General features: G+C 45.7%; 1 protein-coding gene across 4 annotated transcripts in view; it reads left to right on the forward strand.

Moving 5' to 3' along the window:
• si:dkey-13p1.4 (transmembrane protein 151B) overlaps window positions 1-27,313 on the forward strand; it is a 187,609-nt gene that overhangs the window by 16,069 nt on the left and 144,227 nt on the right. The window contains exons 2-3 of one of the 4 annotated variants that reach the window (XM_059649295.1): window positions 18,171-19,558; window positions 26,367-26,819. The exons of 2 other annotated variants lie outside the window; for them this stretch is intronic. In XM_059649295.1, coding sequence (XP_059505278.1) covers window positions 18,171-19,558; window positions 26,367-26,478 — 1,500 coding nt within the window. In that variant the 3' untranslated portion in view covers window positions 26,479-26,819. Of the gene's footprint in view, window positions 1-18,170; window positions 19,559-26,366; window positions 26,820-27,313 lie in introns of those variants that run through there. One more of the 4 variants, XM_048537126.2, reaches the window with a different exon arrangement.

Below are 27,313 nucleotides of genomic sequence, written 5' to 3' on the forward strand. Positions count from 1 at the left end.
ACCTCAGATTGAACAAAGATGGACAAAGAAGGTGAGCTGCACAGGCAACATTCGTCAGAGTGTGCATCCAGCATCCTGAGCAAAATTGGCGAGTGGGGCAAGTTCCCTTCATTGGTTGCGGTCACGCTAATCACACAGGGAGGTGGTTGTGGTCAATGGAGCACAGTTGTCTCAGGCCAGGACATTGCTGTAGGGGTTTCACAGGGTAAATTTAAAACTAAAATAGTTTCAGCAACTTCCTCATTGATCTTCTCTCCATTGCAAGAACAAAGATATTCACTGATTCCAGTCACAACTCCTCAGATGGAGTCGAGTTATACAGTACAGGAACAGACCCTTCGGTCCAACCCGACCATGCAAACCAGACATCCTAATCTGACTTAGTCCCAGTTGCCAGCATTGGCCTATATCCCTCAAAACCCTTGCCTTTCATTTACCCATCCAGATCTTTTAAATGTTGTAATTCTACCTGCCTCCACCACCAACCTCTGGTAGCTTGTTTCATAAATGCACCATGTGAAAAAGTTACCCCTCAGATCCTTTTTAAAATCTTTCCCCTCTCATCTTAAACCTATGCCCTCTAGTTTTGGACTCCCTCAACGTAGTAAAAGACCCTATCCATGTCCCTCATGATTTTATAAACTTCTTTAAGGTCACCCCTCAGCCTCTGACACTCTAAGGATAAAAGCCCCAACCTATTCAACCTCTCCCTATAACCCAAGCCTTCCAATCCTGGCAACATTCTTGTAAATTTTCTTGCACCCTCTCAAGCTTAACAATATTCAGCTCATGGAAGGGCAAACGCAATTGTGCACAGTACTCGAAAAATGGCCTCACCAATGTCCTGTACAGCTGCATCTAAGGGAGTTACCATTGATGACAAACAGAATTGAACCACCCAAATAAATAGTGGCTAAGGAGCAAGTCAGATCCAGGAACTCTGCAGCAACTTGCCTCCTAATGCCCCAAAGCTTGTTTGCTATTGACCAGACACTGGTCAGGAATGTAGTGGAATATTCGTCAATGATCTGGATGGGTGCAATTCCAACAAGATTCAAAAAGCTCAAAAGCATCCAGCATTGAGCACCTACATAATTGGCATCTCATCTGCTGCCTTAAATGTGCACTCCCTCCTACACTGGTATACATCAGCAGTGTGTCCCATTAACAAAAGATGTAGTAGAAGCTCACAAAGGCTACCTGCAGAACACCTTACAAGCCTGCAATCTAGAAGAATAAATACATGGGAGCACCACCATCTGCAAATTCCACATTAAGCCACATGGCATCCTTACCTGGAATTGTATTGCTGTTCCTTCACTGTCAGTAGGTCAACATGGTGGAATTACCTTCCTAGTAGCACTATGGGTGTCTTGCACCAGATAAACTAACAGCAATTTAATTAGTTGGCTCACTGTAAATCAATTTAAAGAGCAGATCTGCAATACCTACTCCAAGTCTCCTGTACGTGTCCCACATTCTCCTGAACCTGATCCACATTCCCTGTGCCGACTCCAACAACCATAGACCAGCCTGATGTTTCCCTGTGCCTGCTTCACATCCCATGTACCTGCTTCCTATATTCCGTGTACCTGACCAGGCCTTACTGTACATGCTTATTGCATCCCCAGTATCTGCTCCAGGATCCCCTGGACCTGCCCCCTATAACTATTGCACCTGCTCCATATTCCCCTTTATCTGTTCCTTTGATCTCCTGTACCTCCTTTCTGTATCCCCTTTACCTGATCTTCATTTCCTTGCACCTGTTCCTGTATGTGATCCATATGCCTCTATATCCCATGTACCTGATCTACATTTCCCTTGTGCATGTTTCCTGTATCCCCTGTATCTGTTCCGCTTGCCCATGTACCTGCCCCCTGCATCTGATCCACATCCTCCTCTACCAGCTTCCTGTATCCAGCTACCCTTATACATGCTCCCTCTATCACCTATGTCTGATCCACAATCATCTTGTTCCTGTTTCACATCTCCCTGCACTTGGGCCATTTTCCTCCCTGTCAGTGATATGGGACCATGCTTTGGTGAAACCCAACTAAAAAGTTGTTAAACTAATATTTACCTGATTTTGGCAATTTATGGAACAGACTGTATTCAGGAATCACTTCCGGTAGGAAGGTCACTAGAGGAGTTTTATGCTTTTGCAGTTCAGTGAATGCAAAAGGTCAGTTTATGCCAATGGTAATGCAGCAAATGGTCCTCTGATCCTTTGGAAAAATGTTCTCTCCACTATAATGGCAGTAAATGTTTCCACAATGTAGTATGTAAATGCAGGGGTGCTCAGAAAAGCACAAACCAACCCAGAAGATCACTGGTTTGAGACTGATTATGAGACATAAAACCTAGAAGGGCACTGTAGAAGGTGCAGCCTTTCAGCTAAAACATTAAATTCAACTCTTTGCCCCATCACGTGGTTGTAGGTCCCACAGCACTATGTGAAGAAAAGCTGAGGAGATCTGAATGTCCTTATTCATAAGTCACTGAAAGAATTCAGTAAAAGAGCAAAGAAGTTTTCCTTTAATCGTATAGAATTCTGGTGAGACTGCACTTGGAGTACTGTGAGCAGATCTGGCCCCTTACCTAAGGACAATGTAAAAAGCGGAAGTTTGGCAGAATTTCATTGGACTGATACCTGGGATATTGGAACTGTCGTATTAAGAGATATTCAGGAGACTAGACCAGTATTTGTTGGAGTTGAGAAGATTGAGCGGCACCCTTATAGAAACTTACAAAATTCTTAAAGGACTGGGCAGAATAGATGTGGATAATACTCCTGGTCTAGTATAATCTTCTGGCTTATTGGCTCCAGAATTATTGCTCTAAGAAAATATCCTGAAAATATTTGATAGTCTCTTCAAAAATCCCCCATGATTATCACTGGTTGTGTCTAGAACCATGTGACACAGTCTCAGAATAAAAGCACTTTAGGAGTTAATTGAGGAGGAATTTGTTCACTCACAGGGTAGTGAAGTTTTGGAATTCCCTAACCCAGAAGTTCAACAGAGACCAATGCATTTCTAGATCCAAGTGACATCAAGGAATATATGGATGGCGTGGAAATTGGCAATAAGGTAGCCAGAATGGCACCTCAGGCTTGAGGGACTGAATGGCCTCATCTTGGTCCCGTGTTCCTTTTTGATTAAAATCTCCTGGAACAAATCTAGCTAGAGTTGGCAAACCTAGTCATAATGTCAATGTCAAATATAAAAATGGCATTGAGCAGCCTGCTCTACTGTATAAGCTTGGCAGGCTTCACCAGCCAAATAGGCTCACAATGATTAAAGAGAAAAGTATTTTTATGTATGGATGTGATGATTGGGTTACCTGCCACATACAATATTTTGCTAACATTAAAAGCTGTCACGTGACAGTGTGACTTCCTTGTTAGATTGGGTTTTGTACTGCCAATTCCGGAGCATGAATAGTTCATGAAAAGACAATGTGGTTCAGACTGCCTTATCGTCAACAACCTCTGACTTGCAAAATAACCTGTCTTTGACGCATTGAGGGCACAGTTAACTTCCTGATATTAACAATGGACAGATAATTTAGGCACCTGGTCTGATTCTCTGTGGATCCAAGTTCAAATCCCACCACAGCACGTAGGAGAATTTAGGTTCAATGACTAAACCGATCTGCAATGGAATACCAGTTTCTGTAATGATGTTCATGAAATAGTCAATTGTCACAAAAATCCATCAAGTTCCCTAGCGCCCTTTGGGGAAAGAATCTGCAGACTTTACCCATTCTGGTTTACATATGACCGTCCATAACAATATGGGTGATTCTTAGTGTCCTCTGAGGTGGCAAAGAGAGCCACTCAGTTGTGGCAGACTGCTGAAGTGTTAAAAAAAAAATGAAAATGATTGGACGGCCCAATATCAACCTCAGCATTGGCAATGACAAAGAGAGACACTGCTCAGTTGCCCCTGTAAATTCATGCTTCCATTAGGAGAGCTGTCCCACTGCCAGCCAAGCAACAGCCTGACATAATCACATTGACCAAATCAAACTTACAACCAATTTCAAAGACACTTTCTTTGTCCTGTTCCACTGGGTTCGCAGCAAGTACCTGGTATACCATCAGGAGGGAGTTACCCTGGGAATCCTCAACCTCAACAATACATGAAGCTTTTTGACAGCAGGTTAATCGCACACAAAACAATCTTCTGCTGGTTACCACCAACTGTCTCCACCTCATTTGATGATTCCAGACCTGTGTTCTGTCCATAGTCAAGCAGTTCTTGTAAAGCCAAATCATTGACATCACCCAGCAAGATGAAAAATTGTCCAAGTCTGCCCAATGGACAAAAAGCAAAACCAATCTATCCTGCCCAATTACCACCTGTTGGTTTACTCTCAACCATTAGCAAAGTGATGGAAGATGCTGTTTATAGTGTGATTGAGAGACAAATACTCTGCACTGGAATATTCATCAATGCTTAGCTTGAGTTTTACTTGACCACTCAATTTCAAACATTGCAGAATTCACTGAGATGACTGTCTTGATGTTGAGGCAGCATTTAACCAAGTATTATCCAACAAAATTCAAGTCAGTAGAAATCAGAGGTGCTAGTTGAAGCTGTTGGGATGACTGTAGGGCTGTGGTATGGAAACTGTGTACAGGTTAAAATCATACCAGTGAAAAGGAAAATAGTGATGGTTGCAGGAGGTCAATCATCTCAGGCCTGGGATACCACAATCTTCTTCTCCTGCCTCATCATAAGGTCAGAAATAGATATGTTTGTAATTGTTTAGTATAATTTGCAATTCCTCATTTACAGAGGCAGTCTGGTGTCAACACAGCAAGACATCCAGGTTTAGGATGATAAGTGGCAAGTGCTAGGCAGTGAGCATCTCTGACAAGAGAGTGTCTAAACATCTGTCCTTGACATTAAACGGCATTTCTATCACTGAATCCTACAGTACCAAACAACAGGGGGTATCACAGATGAGAAACTGAACTGGATGGACCAAATAAATACTGTGGCCACAAGAGCAGTGAGGTGCTGGGAATACTGCAGAAGATAACTCAACTCCTGAGTCTCAAACCAAAACAGAAGTTCCTGGAAAAACTCAGCTGGTCTAGCAGCATCTGTGAAGAAAAAAATCAGAGTTAACATTTTGGGTCTGGTGACCCTTCTTCAGAGCCATTCTTCCGTCAAGCAGCATCTTCCAATCACACAATCCCTATCATCTGAAAGGACAAGGGCAGCCGATGCATGGGGACAGCACGAACTATAAGTTCCCACCACCCCACACTTGGAAATGTATCAGTGTTCCTTCACTTGGTGACAACAAGGACTGCAGATGCTGGAAGCCAGCATCTATAGGTGTGAGGCTAGAAAAGCACAACTGATCAAACAGCATCCGAGGAGCAGGAAAGTCAATGTTTCAGGCTGTAACCCTTTGTCAGGACTTGGGAGGGGGAGGGGCTGGGGGAAGGTAGGAGAAATGGTGATAGCTGGATGCAGGTAGGGGGTTTTGTGATTGGTCCGTGGTAAGGGTAGAACGGATAGGTGAGTAGGAAGATGGACAGGTTAGGTAAGGGGAAGGGTAGGGTTGGACATGGGTTAAGGCTGATGGCAGAGGGATACTGAAGCTAGTGAAGTCAATGTTGAGACCTTCGGCTTTAAGCTCCCAAGATGAAATATCAGGTGTTGTTCCTCCAATTTATGTTCAGCCTCACTCTGACGTGGAGGAGGCCAAGAATGGATGTGACGCCAGGGGAGTGGGAGAGGTAATTAAAATGGATGGCAACTGGAAGGTCAGGTTGGTTGATGCATGCAGGGTGCAGATACTTCACACCTGGTCCCGAGTCATTGTTTGGTCTCCGTGATATACAGGAGACCACATCAGAAGTAATAGGTCAGGTTGGATGAAGTGCAGGTGAAACTCTGCTGGATCTGGAAGGATTGTTTAGGGTGTTGGATAGAGATGAGAGAGGATGTGTGGGAACAGGTGTTGCACCTCTTGTGGTTGGAGGGAAAGGTATCAGGTGTGGTGGAGAAGTTGGCGGGGAGTGTAGAGCTGACGAGGGACTCACGAAATGAGCAGTCCCTGCGGAAAGCAGTCAGGGATGGGGAGGGAAATATCTTTTTAGTGGCAGGATCTGATTGTAGGTGACAGAAATGTCAGAGGATGATGCATTGGATTCAGAGGTTGGCGGGATGGTACATGAGGACTAAGGGGACTCTATCCTTATTGTTGTTGGGGGGAAGGGGTTTGAGGGCAGAAGTGCAGGAAATGGAGATCCGTTTGAGGGCATCCTTAATTACAGAGGAAAGGAAATTATCGTCCCTAAAGTAAAAGGATATCTAAGATGGCCTGGAGAGGTTGGATTAAGTGAGAGCGTGGAGAGATCCAAGCGATTGATATTGTGGCAGTGACTTGAGATGATGAGGTTGATGGAAGGTAGGAGGCCAGAAGGGGTTATCCAGGAGGATGGCGTTTGCTGGAGGCAAGAGAAAAGGTCGTTATAGGGTGGGTTGGATTCCCATACAAAGAAATAGACTCGGAGGCAGAAAAAAAGCTCAATATCATGATGTGCACAGAATTCATTTACGTGTGGGTGCAGGAGAATCTTCTGGAAGTACACTGGCACCATCCCTCACCTCCTTCTCCACTATATTGATGACCGCATCGGTGTGGCCTTATGCTTGCACGAAGAGCTCGAGCTGTTCATCAACTTTGCCAACACCTTCCACCCTGCTCTCAAATTCACATATTTCTGACATGTCCCTCCCTTTCCTGGATCTCTCCATTTCCAAAACTCACCAGAGACATCGATTTTAAACCAAGTGATTTCCACAACTACCTCGACTACACCTCTCACCCTCCCTCCTGCAAAAATGCTATCTTATACTTCCAATTCCTTGGCCTCCGCCACATCTGCTCCCAGGATGAGGTGTTCTACTCCAGGATATCCCAGCTATGCTCCTACTTTAGGGACCATAATTTCCCCTCCTCTGTAATTAAGAATGACCAAGCACAGACCTCCCCGCTTTCCCCTCACCTCCCTGACCTGACCTAACCTGTCCATCTTTCAACTCACCTTTCTGCTCCATCCTCCACATGGACCAATCACATCCTACCTGCATCCATTTATCACCATCATTCCTACTCTTCCCCCAGCCCCCATTCCCTCCCTCTATTTATTTCTGGGCTCCCCTTACCCCGCTCCCTCTTCAGTCCTTTGGCCCAAAATGTTGACTTCCGTGCTCCTCAGATGCTGTCTGACCTGTGCTTTTCCAGCACACACCTACAGACATATTGTGTGTCAAAATTCCAGAATATCCTCCTACCAGCTACTGTGGGGTACCTACACACAACATGGACTGCAGCAGCACAAGTTAGGGATGAGCAATAAATGCTGGGCTTGCTAGTAATGCTGACATTGCACGAATGAATAAAACAAGGTCTCATTTATTGCTTCATTCTATAGAAAGCAAAAGAACAATTTGTTATTATAGTCCACTTTGAACATAATACACCATAGAATGGGACCCTGATATCATACTGTCCTGGTGAATCACTCCTGATTTTACACTCTGCTGAATGGGATCTAGATATAACGCTGTGCTGGTGTATGTGTCCACATTCTATAACATGCTGGTGATGATGTCCCTACTATCAGACAGTGCTGGTGAATAATTCCCTGAAATTTCAGGCTTGTAGGTTTGCAAGTAAATGAACTCACCTTTCAGTGTGAATACAGGATACAAATCAATTATCCGCTAAGTATAGCCTGAACCTTTATAGCAGCGTCAACCTAATGACCTGCGAGACTTCGGTATAACATTATAGGATCAATGGGATATTCTCCTGATTGTTGATGCTAAACAATTACATGTGCAAACAACTGATATCAACTGTAATGGTCCCTTTTTAAATTTAAGACTATTAGTAGACTGCCAAACTACTAGCCTGGAATTATTTGAAGTTTGTTGTCAAGCTGACAATTTCATAATTCCATTCTCTTCAAAATGAGCACAGCTGATGTGAATTCAAAAATAAACCTTTGAACATTGGAATGTCATCTCCATACAAATTCAAATTTGTTACAATCTAGATAGATACTGGGACCTTTTAAAACAGCAAATTTAACTTTTAGTTATTGACTGGAAAAAATATCACGCAATAAGGTTCTTGATCTAATCTAAAAACGTCAAAACAAAGCAACACTATTAACACTGTGTGAAGCTGGATGAACACAGCAGTCTGAGGAGTTGGGGGGGAGGAGTTGAAATGGTTTGCGACAGGGAGGTGTTGTTGTTTGTTGCAAACTGAGTACAACTACACCTCCCAGTCGCGAACCATTTCAACTCTCCAACCACCCACCCACCAACCCCACCCCCTGCCCAACTCCTCGGACAACATGTTCATCCTGGGCCTCCTGCAATGCCACAATGACACCACCCAAAAGATGCAGGAACAGCATCTCACTATTTCACTTCAGAACCCTGCAGCCCAAGGGTATCAATGCGGACTTCACAAACTTGAAATTCTCCCCTCCCCCGACCACATGCCAAAACCAGCCCAGCTAGTCCCTGCCTCCCTAACCATTCCTCCCACCTCAAGCCCCACCCCCATCTCCTACCCACTAACCTCATCCTGCCCTCTAGACCTGTCCATCCTCCCTGGACAGACCTATCCCCTCCCTAACTCCCTAGCTACTTTCACCTTCACTGGCTCTAACCCCGCCTCTTCGCCCTGTCTGTCTCCACTCATCCTATCTTCTCCTTTATCCATCTTCTATCCGCCTCAACCCTGTCTCCCTATTTATTTCAGAATTCCCTTCCCTCCCCCATTTCTGAAGAAGGGTCCTGACCCGAAATGTCAAACTTTCCTGGTCCTCTGATGCTGCTTGGCTTGCTGTGTTCATCCAGCTTCACACAGTGTTATCTCAGATTCTCCAGCATTGGCAGTTCCTACTATCTCTGTGACACTACTAACATTGTATCTCATTAGCAGTAGTACTTTTAGCCAACATTCTCAACAGCACACTTCACTTTCTTCTTTTAATTTACCTGAGGATTGCTCTTTATATAAGTTTCAGAGTGGTCGTTCTCTTGAATCAAACAAATGAGTATCACAACCCCCAGGAATTCACTCCAATTTTCCTTCGTTTCTTTTGCTAGCACTTAGAATTCCAGAACTTTCTCCGAAACCACAAGATCATAAGAAATTGAGTTGGGAATAGGCCATTCAGCTCCTCCACCCTACACTATGATTCAATAGGATCATGGCTGAACCAGTATTCCTCAGATCCACTTTTCTCTCCTTTCTTGGTAACCCTTGGATGCTCTACTGATGAAGAATCTATCTCAGCCTTAAACATACATGAGGACTATGATCTCACTACACCATGTGGCAAAGAGTTCCAAAGACTCTCAACTCTCTAAGAGAAGAAATTCCTCCTTATCTCAGTCTTAAATGGGCAGGTTTTTTTTTAGACAATGCACTGTGGTCCTGGACTCTCCCATTGGGTGATTTTTTACCTTTGCCCAAATAGAGTCTACATATCCAGGTCTAGCTGATCTCTCACAACCGTGCTTATTTCGCTCCCTATTGACAGTGCTACCTCACTACCTTTTCCATCTCTACTGTCTCTCCAAAAAGTCAAATATCCCTGAATGTTATGTTCGCACTTTTGATCTCCTTGTAACCATGTTTTTGTGACGGCTGTGAGACCATATTCATTTACTTTGATTTGCACTGTCAGTTATTCTACCTTACTCCAAATAATTTGTGTTCAGAAACAAGTCATTTTAAGTATTTTCCTATCAAGTTTCCCCACACTTAATGGTTCCTTGTTGCAATACGACATTCACACATTCTGTTCCTTAATTTATTTTCCAGTAACAATCAATCCATCACTAACCTGTAATCCTATCTATTTTACATTTGACTTTCTAATTTTCCATGCAACTGAACTCATGACCCCCCCCACCCCCACAAACATAAAATCTATTTAGTTTACTAAAGCCGTATCTATAGCTCTATTACGCAATTGGCCAAGACTTGGTCCTAGCATGATTCAGGTGAAGTTCATCCCAGCAGAAGAGCTCCCTCCTTCCCCAGTATCGATGCCAATGTCCCATGAATTCAAACCCATTTCTCCTACAACAATCTTTCAGCCACACATTTACCTCTTTAATCTTCTAGACCCTTTGCCAGTTAGCTTGAGGCTCAGGTAGTATTGTGAAATTTATTACTTTTTTAGTTTTGCTTTGTAATTTAGCCCCTGGCTGCTCATATTCCGTCAGCAGAACCTCTTTCTACCTATATCATTGGTACCTACATGGACCAAAACGAGATCATTCCCCTTTCACACCAAGTTCCTCTGCAGCCCAGATATCCTTTACTAAGGCACCAGGCAGGCAACACAGCCTTTGCAGTGTCTGTTCCCCGACTATACTATCCCTGATCACCACATTTCTCTTTTATCCCCCTCCTGATTGGCTCCATTTTCCATGATGCTATAGTCAGTTTGCTTGTTGTCTTTGATATCTTCACATAGCTCTATTGGACAGATCTTACAGTCTTTAATTCTTCATGAACGTGGGCTCTGTTCCTTACCAGTGTTCCACATAAATATCCCTTGATTTCTGTTGCTACTTCCCCAGTTTCAGACACAAACTGGTTGCAAGCTGGCCACTCCACACACTGCAAACGGCGAAGATATATTAAAACAAAGGAAGCTTTCCCTCTCAACCCATCTCCAGGAGATACAGGATTTGTTTTCAAATACAAATGATCATCAATTATCTTTAACTTGAAACATTTTCTTTTATCTGAAAAATATATGGATATTAAAAACATTCCCTTGCCACTTCAAGGCTTCTTTTCATTTTGGGAAACTACACAAATATTTTAAACCTTGTTTACATACTGACTTCAAAATCTCTCCTGAGATACCTTCCGATCAAGAGATTTAGAGAGGCTATTATAATCCTGGGTGTTCATATCTCTACCATCACAGAAATACAACTGGACTCTCTCTATGACTTGCAACTCCTGGCTGTGTGATAAATCTCTCAGTCGGGTCTTTTTTCCCCTCAGCTGGCTTACATTAAAAATTACAATTTATAAGCCAAAAAAAATCTTCTAAATTATATGCAATTGTAATGTGTAGAGAAGTCATTCCTTGGTCTGGCGTATCACTTGTACTTAGAACCATTGGAAATCTTCAGAGTGTTTGCAGGATGCAATAGGGAGGATATAGAGAAATCTGTTCGACATGAGCATTGACAGGATCCAAGGCGCACGGAGTTAAAAATTAAGTGAAGAGTAAAATCAGGAACTACCTTATCACACAGAAGATGGTGGAAATCAGGAATATGTTCCTACGGAAAACTGTGGATGCTGGCAGTATAATGGAGTTTTCAAAACTCAGATTCCATGCGGAATATAGAAGCATATGGTGTGAAATATTAGTCAAATCCAAACTGCCTGGTGAATTAGAAACCAAGACACACAATTTCTTTGTGGAGCGAATTTTTTTTCCTGAGTTTTGAAGCTCTCTAGCAATATCCCACCCCCAAATATTCTGCATCCACTGCCTTTCGAGGATGAGAATTCCAAAGGCATTCAACTTCCTTAAAGAAAAAAAAGTTTCCTCATTTCTCTTAATTGGGCAACAGTACATTTTTAAACTAGGATCACTAGTTTTAGATCCTTACAGAAGAGGAAATGTCCTTTTGGCCCCCACATGGTCAAGGCCCCTCAGGGTCTTTTACGTTTCAATTAAGTCACCTCTGATTCTTCTAAATGCCACAAGAAAGAAGTCTAACCTTTCCTCATAAGGCAATCGATTCACTCCAGGCATTAATCAAGTAAGCCTTCTCTGAACTGCTTCCAATACATGAACATCCTTCCATAGATGTACAGTAGTCCAGATGCAAACCATTTGCAAACCTTAACAAAGTGACTGACCATACATCAAATAAAGGCAGGTAAATAGAACTGACTGACAGATCAGATCTAACTGTATGGTGGAATGGGTTCAAATGGCTAAATAATACAATCTTATTGCTATGTTTCCATATTTCTTATTTTGACTTTGATTGCAGAAAGCAGTTCATAATGGATCAGCAGCCTGTTCAGGGCACCCCTGCCCTGGTTCTCATTTCCTTCACTGGAAATAAAAAAGTGTGGAGAAGCAGCACATTAACATTTATGTTCAAAGCAAGCTGGATTACAAAACCTAAAAGGGGGCAAACACGCTGAAAATCATTCACATGTAAAGCAATAGAACGAGGAAAGTGTGTAAACATCTGCAGTACATAAATCTCCATTGCACTCATATACTTATGAACTCTTTCTTAAAAGCAGGATATTAATAACAACAACTAAATGTCTGTCCTCAAACATTACACTCCAATAATTCACTGTACATGTTTTTACAGCAAACATTTACTTATGGAAGGCTCAACACTTTTCATAAAGAATTTGAGCTGTTAGAGCTGGGACAGCACAATAGACAGAATAAGAACACGCATGTCTCAATAGGCCGAGATAACTGCGTGATTGACCTTGCAAAGTTCAGAATTTCTGTCTGACGTGGCTTCTGAAAAGCAGTCCAAAAACCTGATCAGAAGCAAGTAGGGAGCATCTAGTGGAAGATTTCAGCAACTGCACCGTCACACAGAGATAAAAACCCAGACCTATAAGCCACGTAAGGTCAATTCTTTGGGCAATGGATGGCCCCCAAAGAGTGGAGATGCCTGTTGTACTTCAGAGGTCTTCAAATAACATCTCTGCATGGGTTAAATATCCAATAGTGTGGAAAGGAAGCATATGCCCATTCGGTGCTGTTTGTCAAACTGGTAAATGTTGGAAAAACGAGTGGCACCCATGCCTGAGACATATGAATCAACAAGAAGTAGTATTCTAGGCCTGATTTAGATTCTCTCCAGCAAGTGCAAGTCTGGTTTACCCTGAGGCACTTGGCAAAGCATGTGGCCTGACAGGCATTCCCTGAAGAGTCTGCAATGAATGAGCTGTGATTTTCAAATGCACTTAACCTGAATGTGAGCTGGGAGGCATTGGAGGGCTTCATCCCAATTACATGTTTGAAGGCCAGAGGGTGGTGCTGACCACGGCTTTCAAAAATCCACCCTCTGGATATTATTATTGTTGTTACTACTACTCCTACCCAATTCCGTCATGAGTCAATCATTCCTAATTCCCAGACACTGAACATTCTTCAGTTGCTGCATCATTGATGGTCATGTCTTCAGCTGCCGAAGCCTTAATTTCTGATATCTTCTGCCTCAAAGATTTTCTATCTCTGTTCCTCTTTTAAGATGTTCCTTAAAATATATATCTTGCAGCAAGTTTTTGGTCAACTTCCATGATGACTTCTTCTGTGGCTCAGTGCCAACTTTCAGTTTATACTACTCTTATAAGAGGTCTTTAAACACTATGGTTTGTTAAAGCAGCTATATAAATGCCAAGTTGCTGTTATTTGTAGTTCATCACATTACAACACAATAATTGAGACACAAAAGAAAACCTACATGAGATAGACAGGGCTCTAACTTTGTGAACCCAATTCCCCAGCATTTATCAGAGATAATAGGAACTACTGATGCTGGAGAATCCGAGATAACAAGGTGTGGAGCTGCATGAACACAGCAGGCCAAACAGCATCTTAGGAGCAGGAAAGCTGACGTTTCGGGCCTAGACCCTTCATCAGTAATGGGGGAGGGGAAGAGGGTTCTGAAGTAAATAGGGAGAGAAGGGGAGGCGGATAGAAGATGGATAGAGGAGAAGAGGGGACTGACAAGTTAAAGAGGCAGGGATGGAGCCAGTAAAGGTGAGTGTAGGTGGGGAGGTAAGGAGGAGATAGGTCAGTCCAGGGAGGACGGACGGGTCAAGTGGGCGGGATGAAGTTAGTAGGTAAGAAATGGCAGTGCGGCTTGAGGTGGGAGGAAGGGATAGAGGTGAGAGGAAGAACAGGTAAGGGAGGCAGGGATGAGCTGTGCTGGCCACCGCTGATGCAACCCCACCCACCACTGACGCCAACATCGCTGCACCCACAGTCTCCACAGCCAGCAGCTGCAGAGACAGCAACACTAAGCCCTGCCGAGTCTTCACCAACCCCCCAGAGCTTCCCCTTACTGAGGACGAAAAGTCAATCCTCAGTAAGGGGCTCATTTTTGTCCACCTCCACCCACACATCAACGAATACCAGTCATGTTTGGACATAGAGCAGTTTTTCCGCCGCCTTCGGCTCCATGCTTACTTCTTTAACCGTGAGCCAACCCTCCCTCTACTGACTCCTTCTCCCGCCTCCAACACAAGCCCTCCTCCTGGACACCACCCCATGGCCTCCTACACTCCCTCGACCTCTTCATCTCCATCTGCCATTGAGACATTGATCACCTCAACCTCTCCACCCCCCTCACCCACTCCTGACTCTCTCCTGCAGATCGTGCAGCCCTCCGCTCCAATCCCAACCTCACCACAAAACCCGCGGACAAGGGAGGCGCAGTTGTAGTATGGCGCACTGACCTCTACATCGTTGAGGCCAGATGCCAACTCTCTGACACCTCCTCCTCCGGCCCCCTGGATCATGACCCCATCCCCGAGCACCAAACCATCATCTCCCAAACCATCCACAACGTCATCACCTCAGCTAAACTCCCACCCAAAGTCTCCAAACTCATTGTTCCCCAACCCTGCACCTCCCGCTTCTATCTCCTTCCCAAAATCCACAAACCTGCCTGCCCCGGTCGACCCATTGTCTCCGCCTGCTCCTGCCCCACCGAACTCATCTCCACCTATCTGGACTCCATTTTCTCCCCCTTGGTCCAGGAACTCCCTACCCACATCCAGACACCACCCACACCCTTCACCTCCTCCAGAACTTCCAATTCCCCGGTCCGCAACACCTCATTTTTACAATGGACATCCAGTCCTTATACACCTGCATTCCCCAAGCAGATGGCCTAAAGGCCCTCCGCTCCTTCCTGTCCCGCAGGCCCGACCAGTCCCCCTCTACTGACACCCTCACCAGCTTAGTCGAACTTGTCTCACCCTCAACAAATTCTCTTTCAATTCCTCCCACTTCCTACAAAGGGGGTGGCCATGGGCACCCGCATGAGCCCAAGCTATGCCTACTTCTTTGTAGGTTACGTGGAACAATCCCTCTTCCGTAACTACACTGGCCCTAAATCCCACCTCTTCCTCCGTTACATTGATGACTGCATCAGCACCACCTTGGGCTCCCACGAGGAGCCCAAACAGTTCATCCACTTCACCAACACCTTCCACCCCAACCTTGAGTTCACCTGGACTATATTTAACACCTCCCTCACCTTCCTGGACCTCTCTGTCTCCATCTCGGACAACCACCTAGAAACTGATATCCATTTCAAGACCACCGACTCTCACAGCTACCTAGAATACACCTCCTCCCACACACCTTCCTGCAAAAATGCCATTCCCTATTCCCAATTTCTTCACCTCCACCGCATATGCTCCCAGGATGAGGCACTCCACTCACGTACATCTCAGATGTCCTCGTTTTTCAAGGACTGCAACTTCCTCCCCACAGTGGTCGAGAACGCCCTCGACCATGTCTCCCGCAACTCATCCCTCACACCCCGTCCCCGCAATAACAGCCAAAAAAGAATACCCCTTGACCTCACATACCATCCCACCAACCTCCGGATCCAACGCATCATCCTATGACACTTCTGCCATCTGCAATCCGACCCCACCACCAAAGACATTTTTCACTCCCTACTCTTGTCTGCTTTCTGGAGGGAGTACTCTCTCTGTGACTCCCTTGTCCGCTCCACACTCCCCTCCAGCCCCATCACACCTGGCACTTTTCCCTGCTACAGCAGGAAGTTCTAAACCTGCCCCCACACCTCCTCCCTGACCCCATTCCAGGCCCCAAGAAGACTTTCCACATCAAGCAGAGGTTCACCTGCACATCTGCTAATGTAGTATACTGCATCTGCTCTACCCGTTGTGGCCTCCTCTACATCGGGGAAACCAAGTAGAAGTTTGGGGACTGCTTTGCAGAACAGCTACGCTCAGTTTGCAATAAAAAACTCCCCCTCCCATTCCTCAGATGACATGGCCATCCTGGACCTCCTGCAGTGACACAACGAAGCCACCTGATGGTTGCAGGAACAGCAACTCATATTCTGCTTGGGAACCCTGCAGCCCAATGGTATCAATGTGGATTTCACAAGCTTCAAAATCTTCCCTCCCCCTACTGCATCCCAAAACCAGTCCAGCTCGTCCCCGCCTCCCTAACCTGTTCTTCCTCTCACCTATCCCTTCCTCCCACCTCAAGCCGCACCCCGATTTCTACCAACTAACCTTATCCTGCCCCCTTGACCTATCCGTCCTCCCTGGACTGACCTATCTCCTCCCTAACTCCCCACCTACACTCACCTTTACTGGCTCCATCCCTGCCTCTTTAACTTGTCTGTCTCCTCTCCACCTATCTTCTCCTCTATCTATCTTCGATCCGCCTGCCCCTCTCTCCCTATTTATTTCAGAACCCTCTTCCTCTCCCCCGTTTTTGATGAAATGTCAGCTTTCCTGCTCCTAAGATGCAGTTTGGCCTGCTTTGTTCATCCAGCTCCACACCTTGTTATCCCCAGCATTTACTGTCAGCGATAGGACTTGTTCATCAACAGCATATATTTGCAATTCACTTGCACAGTCTTCCATGGCAGGGACAATTTGGCCATTTTAATGGAGTGGGAAGCACTCAGTTCACAGTGGCATAAGGCAAAGCTAACAGAGAGAACTCAAAAAGTTACTCCTTAGAGGCAAAATTCTTCATTGATTAGGCATATGTCCATGCAAGAAGATTGAATGAAGTAAAACTCCATGACTGGCAGATTGTACTTGATTTGTGGGAGAAGACTGTAGGATGACAAATGGAATCAAACCAAAGATCCAGTCAAGGAGAAAGTGGATTTGATGTGGGCCATTTGTAGGAAATATTGGTTAATGCAGAAGAGTCAGCATGGATTTCAGTAAAAATTGTGTCCAACTAACTTGCCGGACTGAAGATGTTGATACACGGTCCACAGGCATTTGATCCAGTGCCACACAGATTTATGAGGCAAGTCATAAGTCACAGAATAAAAGGGACAGTGGCAACATGGATACAAAGTTGACTGAGGGATAGGAAACTGCGTAATGATTAATGGTTTTTTTGGACTAGAAGGAGGTTTGTAGTGGAACAAACAGAAAATAGAGAACCTCAAAGGGTGACATCTGTGGAAAAAGAAACAAATTAATGTTTTAAGTCAGTTTCAGAATGAAGAAGAATCAAACTGAGCTGGAAATGTTGGCTCTGTTTCTCTCCACAGACCCTACTAGCAGCCGCAGTGTTTTGCTTTTATAGGTTTCTCGCCAAGTTTGTAGAGAAGTCAGCATCTTTTCAATAATATGTCTAAATTATCTACATCTTGGTGTGCAGGGAAGAAATTCAAAATTTGCTGCTGATACAAAACTTGGGTGAATTGTAAACTGTGACAAGAGCAGTGTAACCTTCAAAAAGACACTAGTAAGTTGGTAGGGTAGGCATACAGGTGGCTGTGAGGTTAATTGTGGAGATGTATGTGGCAATACATCTTGGAATGAAGAACGTGAAGAAATTTAAAGGAATAAATTTAAAGGAATAATTCCAAAAGGGTGCACAAGAGTAGAAGAGACCTGGGTTTATATGTGGGCATTCACTCAACCAAAATGCTCCCAGAACTTGCGCAGACAAGATGGAATGCACGGCTTCTCCTGCATGGTAACAACTCTGCGATTCCCCGTTCGGGTGGGTAGGCGTAGTAGATGGAGTTTTTCACGTGGTCTGCGCTGTAAGGAGGCGGGTATGTTAAACGGCGAGGAATTCAGAATAGGGAGCATCCTACAAGGGCTGAACAGGCTTGAGATGAAAGTTAGGGTAGGGTCTGGGCGGGGATGCTCTTCGGAGGTTCGGTGTGGACACGATGGGCTGAACCGCCCATAAAGACCCTACCATTCCGCTCCATTTCCTCGTTCCGTTTTTCCTCGCCATGTGAATTCAAGAGACTGTGGTTGCCGTCGACATTAGTAACGCCGCACTTTTCTTTTGTTCTGTTTCCTTCCGCCTGTCCGGGGCCGGGGGCGACAAGCAGCAGAGGCCGGCGAAGCAGTCACTGAGCACCTCGGTTTGCCGGGAGTCGCACTGGAAGTGCCTGATCCTCTCCCTCCTGATGTACGGCTGCCTGGGGGCCGTGGCCTGGTGTCAGCTCACGCGGGTGACCAAGCTGCGCTTCGACAGCTCCCTGAAGGGCAAGTCCATGATCTACCACGACAGCCCGTGCTCCGACGGCTACGTCTACATCCCGCTGGCCTTCCTGGCGATGCTGTACGCGGTGTACCTGGTCGAGTGCTGGCACTGCCGCGCCCGCAGCGAGCTGCAGCACAAGGCGGACGTCGACAGCGTCTACGAGCGGATCGGCCGCATGCAGCGGGCGGCGCCCTGCATTTGGTGGAAGGCGGTTAGCTACCACCTGGTGCGGCGCACGCGCCAGGTCACGCGCTACCGCCACGGGGACGCCTACACCAGCACGCAGGTGTACCACGAGCGCGTGAACACGCACGTGGCCGAGGCGGAGTTCGAGTACGCGCGCTGCGGCGTGCGCGACGTCTCTAAGGAGCTGCTGGGCCTGGAGCGGCACCCTGCCACCCGCCTGCGCGTCACCAAGTGCTTCAGCTTCGCCAATACCGAGTCGGAGAACAGCTACCTGAACCAGCGGGCGACCTTCTTCGGCGAGATCGAGGGCCTCGACGACTACATGGAGGCCCGCGAGGGCATGCAGCTCAGGAATGTCGACTTCAAGGACTCCATGATGGTGTACGTCGACCCCGACCGCCCGCCCTGGTACATCTCGCCGTACGCCTTCTGGGCGGCCGGCCTGCTCATGCTGTCGTGGCCCCTCCGGGTCCTGGTCGAGTACCGGACGGCCTACGTCCACTACCACGTGGAGAAGCTCTTCGGCCTGGACTACTGCGCCGCGACGCCGACCGAGGAGGGCGGCCAGTACTCGCCGCCGGTGGCGCAGCCCCCCACCCGGCTGGGCACGGTAGACAGCACCGAGCTGGAGTGGCACATCCGCAGCAACCGGCAGCTCATCCCGAGCTACTCGGAGGCCGTGCTGATGGACCTCGCCTCACTGCCCATCTGCAACGGCTACTCGGCCTGCGGCGTCGTGCGCGCTGCCGACTGCGACGGCCGCTCCAGCAGCTCCTCCATCTTCTCCCGCAACGTGTGCCGCAGCCAGTCGCGCTTCTCGCTGGACACCAGCCGCTTCTCGCTGTGCCGCCTGCACGGCTCCCGGCGGACCGGCCTGTGGCACAGCCACAGCAGCAATGTCAACGACCGCTGCCGCGACGACCACTGCCGCTCGTACTCCAGCCAGCTGGCGGTCAGCGAGAACCCGCCCAACTACCACGACGCCCGCTTCTTCCCGGTGCTGATCGTTCACCGGCCGTGTCAGGGCCTTGAGGCGGACGGCCGCAGGTACTACATCCGGAGGAACTCCTGCCTCGAAACATCTTTGTGACCCTGCCCCCGTCCTCCTCCCCTCCAACTTCACCCTGTCGTTCAAGTCAGTCCGTTGCCCTGCCCTCTCCTCTGCCTCTGTATTTTACCCGCCCCCTCTAGACTCTCCAACCGACCATGATCTCGGCAGTCCTCCCAATTCTGAAACCTCCGCCCCACCTCCTTCCTCCCTCCCCGCCTCCGTCTTCATTAGCTCCACTATCAGCTGCTCGGTCTCTTAAGTTTATGAAGTTTCCCCCCCCCTCCTCTAAATATCTCTCCTCCTCCTCCTTTAAAACCCTCCGTAGAACCTACCTCTTTGACTAAAGTTTAGCAATTCTGTCCTATTACACTTTTTTGCAGCTTAGTTCAAATTATATCTGACAAGACTCCTCGAGCAGGTTTTCTTTCAGTGAAAGACACTACGCAGTTGTTGTTGGACCCTCCAGGACCCAGCGAGGTTGACCAACAGTAGGCTTTGTAGCATTCCCCAAACGACGCTGACTGGCAGTGCTCGCTGTCAATCTGCCGGAGTCAACTACTCACTCGAACTCACAAGAAGCGCCAAGAGATTGAGAGACCTTTCCTTGTTTAGCTCACCAACAACTCTAACATTTTATTTGTTTTCACTAATAGATGAATATGGGCAAAATTGTCGAGGGTGGGGGGAAGGGAAGAGAAAGGAGGCGGCAAGAGGAAATCCATTTCCAAACCTGCGATTTGTGGGTACCATCTGCATTTAGAGGAGGATAGAGTTTTGTTCAAATGTGCATAATCTCAAATGAGCCAAATTAACAGCATATTTAGATCAAACACAGCCCAATATAGAGCTGTATTCATCCTTTAAGTGGAAATGTGTATCATGCTGGGCAGCTTGATACTAAGTACTGTAGCAAGTGTCCATAATGTATAATGGACTGTTATATGGGGAGAAGCACTGGGTTGTCTTAGTTATCCCCCCATCACCATTTAGAGCAGTTGGTTGGAGACAGACTGGGTGCAGCCATTTTGGATAGTGTTCCTTCCTTTATCCTTCCGTAAAGGATGAAGTTGGGGGTCAGGGAAGTTGGCAGTTCTCACTCCTGTAAAGTTCCTCCATCCACCTTGGTGATGCCTGTATTCAGAGTACACTAATTTCACACGAAGCCAGTTCACCAAGCTCAGTAGGGGCAGTGCTGATCAGCTCAGTACCACAAGAGACAGTTATTATGCCACCCTACTCTAAGGCATTGCACGAGATTTCTGCCATCCAAGTTGCCGCTAATCAGCATTTCAGCACAGGAATAAATGAGAGGTTCATCTCAGACACCAAGCGGCTCTAAAACCTCCTCAGATCTGTGTTTAGATCTTTCCATACTATCTCCTATCTGTGTATAGTAGTTAAATCTATATTGCCTGTGACCCAACTGTGTTCTGTTCCTGTGTCTGTGTCTCCTTGTTCTCAAGTTTGTGATAATCTGTCAACACATTGGATCAATTTGTATCTCTTCAATAACTAAGTAAGTTCAATACTTGGATTAGAACTGGACATATACTTGAAAAGGAAAAATAGTGCAGGGCTCTGGGGTTAGAGCAAAGTAAGTGGGACTAATTTGTTTTAATTGCTGTCACAGATATTATGGACTGAATTACCTCCTGTGTTGTAAGGTTCTCTCATCTGTTTTTATCATGCAAAGAGTAGTAGGAATTCTGAAATTCTTGCTCTAAGAAAGGTATTGCGATGGGTTAATTGAAAATTTTAAAACTGAGATAAATCAAATTTTAGCTGGACAAGGCAACGGAATTAAGGTGGGTAACTGGAGTTTCCCAGATGATCTAACTGAATGGCAACAGAACTGGTTTGAGGGGCCGAATGGCTGCGTTCTGCTCTTCTGTTCCAAGGCTGCACAAAAGTTGACAGAGAGGCACTGCAAGTCCGTTGACGTCTGTGTGACATTGGGTGAGCATATAGAGTATGCTCTCCTTTTTAATCAGAGCAACAAACAGTTATTTATCTTACAGATACTGAGCACATCCTTAATAAGAGGTGGGAAAAACAGTCAGCTGAGCTTCCATACTGGGCTGCTGCCTCACTTTCAGCTCTCAACCCTCCAGGATTATCCTGGTGGCCTCAGGAATTATTGGTTAATCCCCTAAAGGGTGGCGCAAGTGAACTCTGGCCTCGTAATTCAGAGGCCCAGGCTCAAGCTCTGCGGACATGAGTGCAGATCCCACAATGGCAGATGGTGGTATTGGAATTCAATTAAGAAAATATGGAGTTGAAAGCTAATCTTCATAAGAGTGATCATTAAATTATCATCCATTGATGTGGCCTGGCTTACATTGTGACTCCAGCCCCAACAGTCACATGGTTGATTCTTTGCTGCCCTCGGATTGTCCTAGTAAGCCACTGTGTTAGATTAGATTAGATTAGATTACCTACAGCATGGAAACAGGCCCTTCGGCCCAACAAGCCCACACTGCCCTTGAAGCATCCCACCCAGACCCATCCCCCTATAACCCACACACCCCTGAACACTACGGGCAATTCAAAGGCAATTTATGGGAATGTGATGGCCTTGTGACATTACCACTTGACTATTAATCCAGAGATCCAGGTAATGTCCTGCGGGCCACAGCAGATGGTTGATTTTGATTTTAGTAAAAACCTAGAATTAAGAATTTACTGATGACCATGAACCCATCACCAATTGTTGGGGGGAAATCCAGCTGGTTCACTAATGTCCCTTAGGGAAGGAAACTGCCATCCTTACCTGTTCTGGCCTACATGTGATTCCAGAACCATTGCAATGTGGTTGACTGTTAACTGCCCTCTGGGCAATTAATGCTAGCAATGCCATTGTCCCATTGGATGAATTTTTGAAAATTAGGAACAGGTAACCCAATGCTGGCCTTGCCATGACACCCATATTCCATGAAAAAAGTTAAAATCCTAGTGGTAAAATGGAGGCAAATACAAAAATTGCACTTTGTAAAACTTTTCCTTTGCTTACCACTGATTTGAAAAAAAAAATTGGAAATGAGCTAAAAGGAATGGCCGCAAAAATGGAAGCTGCTGGAAAAACTCAGCAGGCCTGGCAACAGCTGTGAAGAAAAATTCAGAGTTAACATTCGGGTCCTGTGACCCTTCCCCTGTTTTTGTTCCTGATTTACAACATCCGCAGTTCTTTCAGTTTTTAAAAAGAATGGCCAATTGACAAATGATGAGCGTTCTCCTTGTAATTGTTGTAGGCAGGTTAGACATTGGGACGATCAACATGTTGGGTGGCCAATGGTAGGAGGGACCACATTCGGCAACCCTGTGAGTGGTGTGGGTGTCGGTGTTTGGGCTCGTGATCAGGTTTGGCTATCAGCAAGCTTCCACAATCATCAGCTGTCTTCAACACTCCTGATCTTGTGTTATCAAAGAAACCAAGATGCATTTCTGGCTTTTGGCCTGTACCAAAGCAAGACTCGCTATTAATGATCCATTGAGAAGGCAGGGGAGAGGGGACCAAACGCTGGTCATCTTCCTGGAGATTTTTGCTAAATAACCTATGGCTTTGCACCACCTCACCTGTGCAGCAACCTGTTTGGAGACCTTTCACTGTTGCTGACGTGCATCTTATGTTACTTGCACACTTCCTGAGGAATACAGTGGACACAAGTGTGACAGGTCTTTCCCTTGTGTGTCTGGAAGATATCGATTTGGCACTCACCTGAAGTCATGTAGGCCAAGCATCTGATGCAATGCTAGGATCCCAAATTTGGGCAATGAATGGACAGGTACAAGTTGCAAGTAAGCTGGACTTTGCATTTGTATTAGTTAAAAGACCAAAACTTTGCAGCAAGTTTAAGTAATTCTGTTTTGAACATTTTCTATGGCAAAGTGTCTGTGAGTATCCTGGAGTTCTTTTGCTGAGTTCCTGGGCTTGCCAGAGACTGTTACTATTATCCTCACCAAGCTGGGCTGACAAGGCTGTGAAATGCAGAAGAGCAGCTGACCTGTCTGAATAAAGGCTTCAGCAAGACATAGAAACTCTGCAGTGGGGGCAATTTCTACACAGTGCCTTCTGTCAAATTGGAGTCAGACTCCTCCATTCTCCTTGAAATAGCTGTGATCTGTGATCAGTTTTAAAAGCCACCTCGGTTTTAGTTCATGATTTTTTTAACGTCATTACAGATTTATCCAGAGTGTGTTTGCAGCAGTAACAAGAACAATGTCTAATTCCCAGAGGGGCCAGGGAATTCTTGTACAAGGAAACCAATTGACAACGAAGTGGAAATGTATCGGTGGCTACCACTCTCACTTCGTTGGTGAGGATTGTTATCTCTTCAGGATTGTCCTGGAGAGTCCAGGAGCTTAGTGTCAATCGATGGAGGAGAAAGATTAAAGGATGTTGCATTTATTTTGTAGCAAAGGGCCTGTTTATTTGACAGCGTATGGGATTCGGTGAGAATGGGCATGTTGGTAATCAATGACTTTGAGTGGGACCGGAGCCATTAAGATCATGTGATGAAACCTTCCAGAACTTGGAAGCCAACCAGACATCAATGCCTTCTGGGTGGGGATTTAGCACTAAACTCATTCTTGTGCTGAATCCTGTGAATACCCAGCGATAATAGGACACTTGCTGTCAGTGACTTTAGATCAAAGGAGAAAGTACTCCATTGTAGATGCAAGAGGAGTAAAAATGATCATCAGACTTTGTTGACATTGGGCAAGTGATAAATTCAACGTTCAGGTATGATGACTAGACCATATTTGGAGAAATCTGGCTGGAATTGTCGTTTTGACAACCTGCAAAGGGATTGCACACTGTCCATTCCACTTGGGGAGGTGAATTTGACAGTGCTGTTGATTGATGGGGAGATTGTCTCAGCCTCCGGCACTTAGGAAAAAGTTGCAAATTGTGTACTTCAAAGAACAGTTTTAGATGCAGAAGGCTCTTTGGTACTTCACAAATACCAATCTTTCTGTCTTCGCATGTCAGCTGCTGTTTAAATTGTGAGAAGAATGTTCAATTAGCAGTCCGCAAGTGTTTAGTACCTAATCCTGCAGTCCAGTGCTGAAGTCTGTGACTACATCAGAAGTGCTGGCTTTCACATAAACTGGACATTACATTGTGGGGCCCCATCAGATGCTGGACGTAAGCAATGGAATATTGCTTTGGGTGCAATCAGAATGAAGCTTTTGCTGTGCGCCTAACTCATGAGATTTGCTTAGTGTTGAGTGAGAGAGAGGAAGATTTGCATTTTGATAGCACATTTCCCAATGTCAAAGAGCCCAGTGTAATTACCAGTTAAGCTATTTAAATGTATGGAATGAGGAATAAAGATTGTTCTGCCACAGAACTTCCCGACATTTCTTTAGGCAGCGCTGTGGGATCCTTCACATCTATCTCAGGACCTTAGTTTATTTTAACATCAAGAAGACAGTACCTGCAATACTGTTTCACTTTTTCAGTGCTGCACTGTGACTATCAGCCTGAATTTAGTGCCCAAGCCTCTGAAGTGAGGTTTGACCGCTCCTTCGTCACTGATAGTCTGGCCATATGCAACTTTATTTCCTTATTCAAGAACGGACATAAATTGGATAAGCATATGGACGTACATGGAATAGTGTAGGTTAGATGGGCTTCAGGTCGGTATGACAGGTCGGCAAAACATCGAGGGCCGAAGGGCCTGTACTGTGCTGTAATGTTCTATGTTCTATGCTTTGCAAGTGGTTCAGATTAATACTGGGATGAGCAGATTATCTAATGAGGATATTTGGACAGACTGACTTGTTTACAGTGCAGTTTAGAAGTGCAAGTGGTGACTTGATTGAAATGTATAAGATTCTGAATCTTCTTGACAGGGTGTGGATAGGATATTTCCTATTGTGGGTCAGTCCAGAAGTATGGGATGCTGTTCAAATTCAGGGACCATCTGTTTTGGATGGAGATGAGAACTGTTTTCTGAGGGTTGTGTAACTTTGGAACTAGCTGCCTCAGAAAGAAGTAGAAGTGGGATCATTGAATATTTTTAAGATGGAGGTATATAGACTCTTATTAGCAGAAAAATCCATGGTTGTTGGGGAAGATGGGAATGAGGAATTTGGAAAGCAACCAGATCAGCCATAATCTTGTTAAATGACAGAGCAGGCTGTAGAGGTACAGTGGTCTACTGCTCCTAATTTGTGTGTTCTTGTGATTCAGAGATGAGAATGTTACCCAATGAGTCACAAGGGAGATGTACTGTGAATATGGTTGCCAGGCTCCTTGAGCTGGCTGATTGTGAATGAGCCTCAAATTAAACAGTTGCCTGTCTCTGCACCTGCTTCTGGCCTGTTAGTGGATAAATACCAACTGATGTGGAGTGGGGGAGGGCTGGCACTGATGTGCCAGTCATACTTTGAATAGCTAGGAGTGAAATGCAACTGATACATTAGTCAAGAAGTACTGAGAATGAACAATGCAGGAACAGTCCATTAACCCAGTTTGATTGCAGCCAGCAAGTGGTGTGCAATTAGCTCACTGCCATCAGGGATGAAATCTCCATTGACCGTGTTTTCTGATGATTATCGAGTGACCCTACTTTCGCCCCAGCTGGGAGCAGGCATGTGGTGTGTGCTAGAAAAGAACAATTTGGGTGGGCAATCTTAACTACACGAAGCTTACTGTAGTGGAATAGTCAGTCACTAGTCTAGGCTCACTTGTGGAGAATGTCTAAGGACTTATCGCCCTTTTGGGTTGTACTCCAGTAAAGGTGTTTGCACTTCCAGTAGGGATTGGCAAGTGACTTCATAAAATTAATGAACTTACAGGACTTGTGGAAGGAAACAGAAGACTATGGGGCTATCGCAACAACAGTCTGGAATCCCTAAAGGCCACAGGAGTGAACTGTACAAAGTCCCATTGCTGCAGGCTCAGTTCTGACTCAGGATGTTAGACTGTATTTAAATGTCACCTGATTAGCAAGGGCCCTCTGACGTGTCTTACTGCTGACACTGTGGACTATTGCACTGGGACTAACTATGCAAACATAAAATTAAAAAATAAAACCTGCTACACTCCTTGGTAAGTCACGGCTGTTGGAAGTGGGAGTGAAAAGGTGAGAGGCACCCAGGGCCATTACTGGAGCATCTGAATGTATTTATGTCTTGTGTTTGCCCATTGGTGTGGACTTGCAGTCTCTCCGTGTCTGTTCATTAATGGTGCAGGGCTCTTTGTCTTCCTGCTAATAAGCACCCTGTCCCAACCCTCCTGAACTATTGGCGTATGACTGTCAGTTTCTTATTCTGATACTTTTTCAATAAAAAAAGTTTGAAATAAAAAACGCTGTGTTGCTTCTTGTATGTGTACATGTGTGGATCATAGCTTTGGACATAGAATCCCTGCACTGTAGAAGCAGGCCATTCAGCCCATGAAGTTTACAATGACCTTCCAAAGTGCATCCCACACCGCCCCCTCACGAACTCTATCAATGTAACCCTGCATTTCCGATTGGTTAATCTACCTAGCATGCACATCTCTGTACAGGATGGGCAATTTAGCATGGCCAGTCCACCTAACTTGCATTTCTTTGGACTGTGGGAGGAAACAGGAGCACTCAGAGAAAACCCATACATACACGGGGAGAATATAGAAATTCAACACAGTGATATCTGTGTGTCAGTTACAAGAGTTACCAACCGGCCAGGAGTTTGCGGATTCCTGATGGGGGAAGTATTTCGTTGTCCAGACTGGGAAGGAAGAAACAGGGTCACTTTCT

Source organism: Stegostoma tigrinum, chromosome 10, assembly GCF_030684315.1.
Source record: "Stegostoma tigrinum isolate sSteTig4 chromosome 10, sSteTig4.hap1, whole genome shotgun sequence".
NCBI classification, from domain to species: Eukaryota; Metazoa; Chordata; class Chondrichthyes; order Orectolobiformes; family Stegostomatidae; genus Stegostoma; species Stegostoma tigrinum.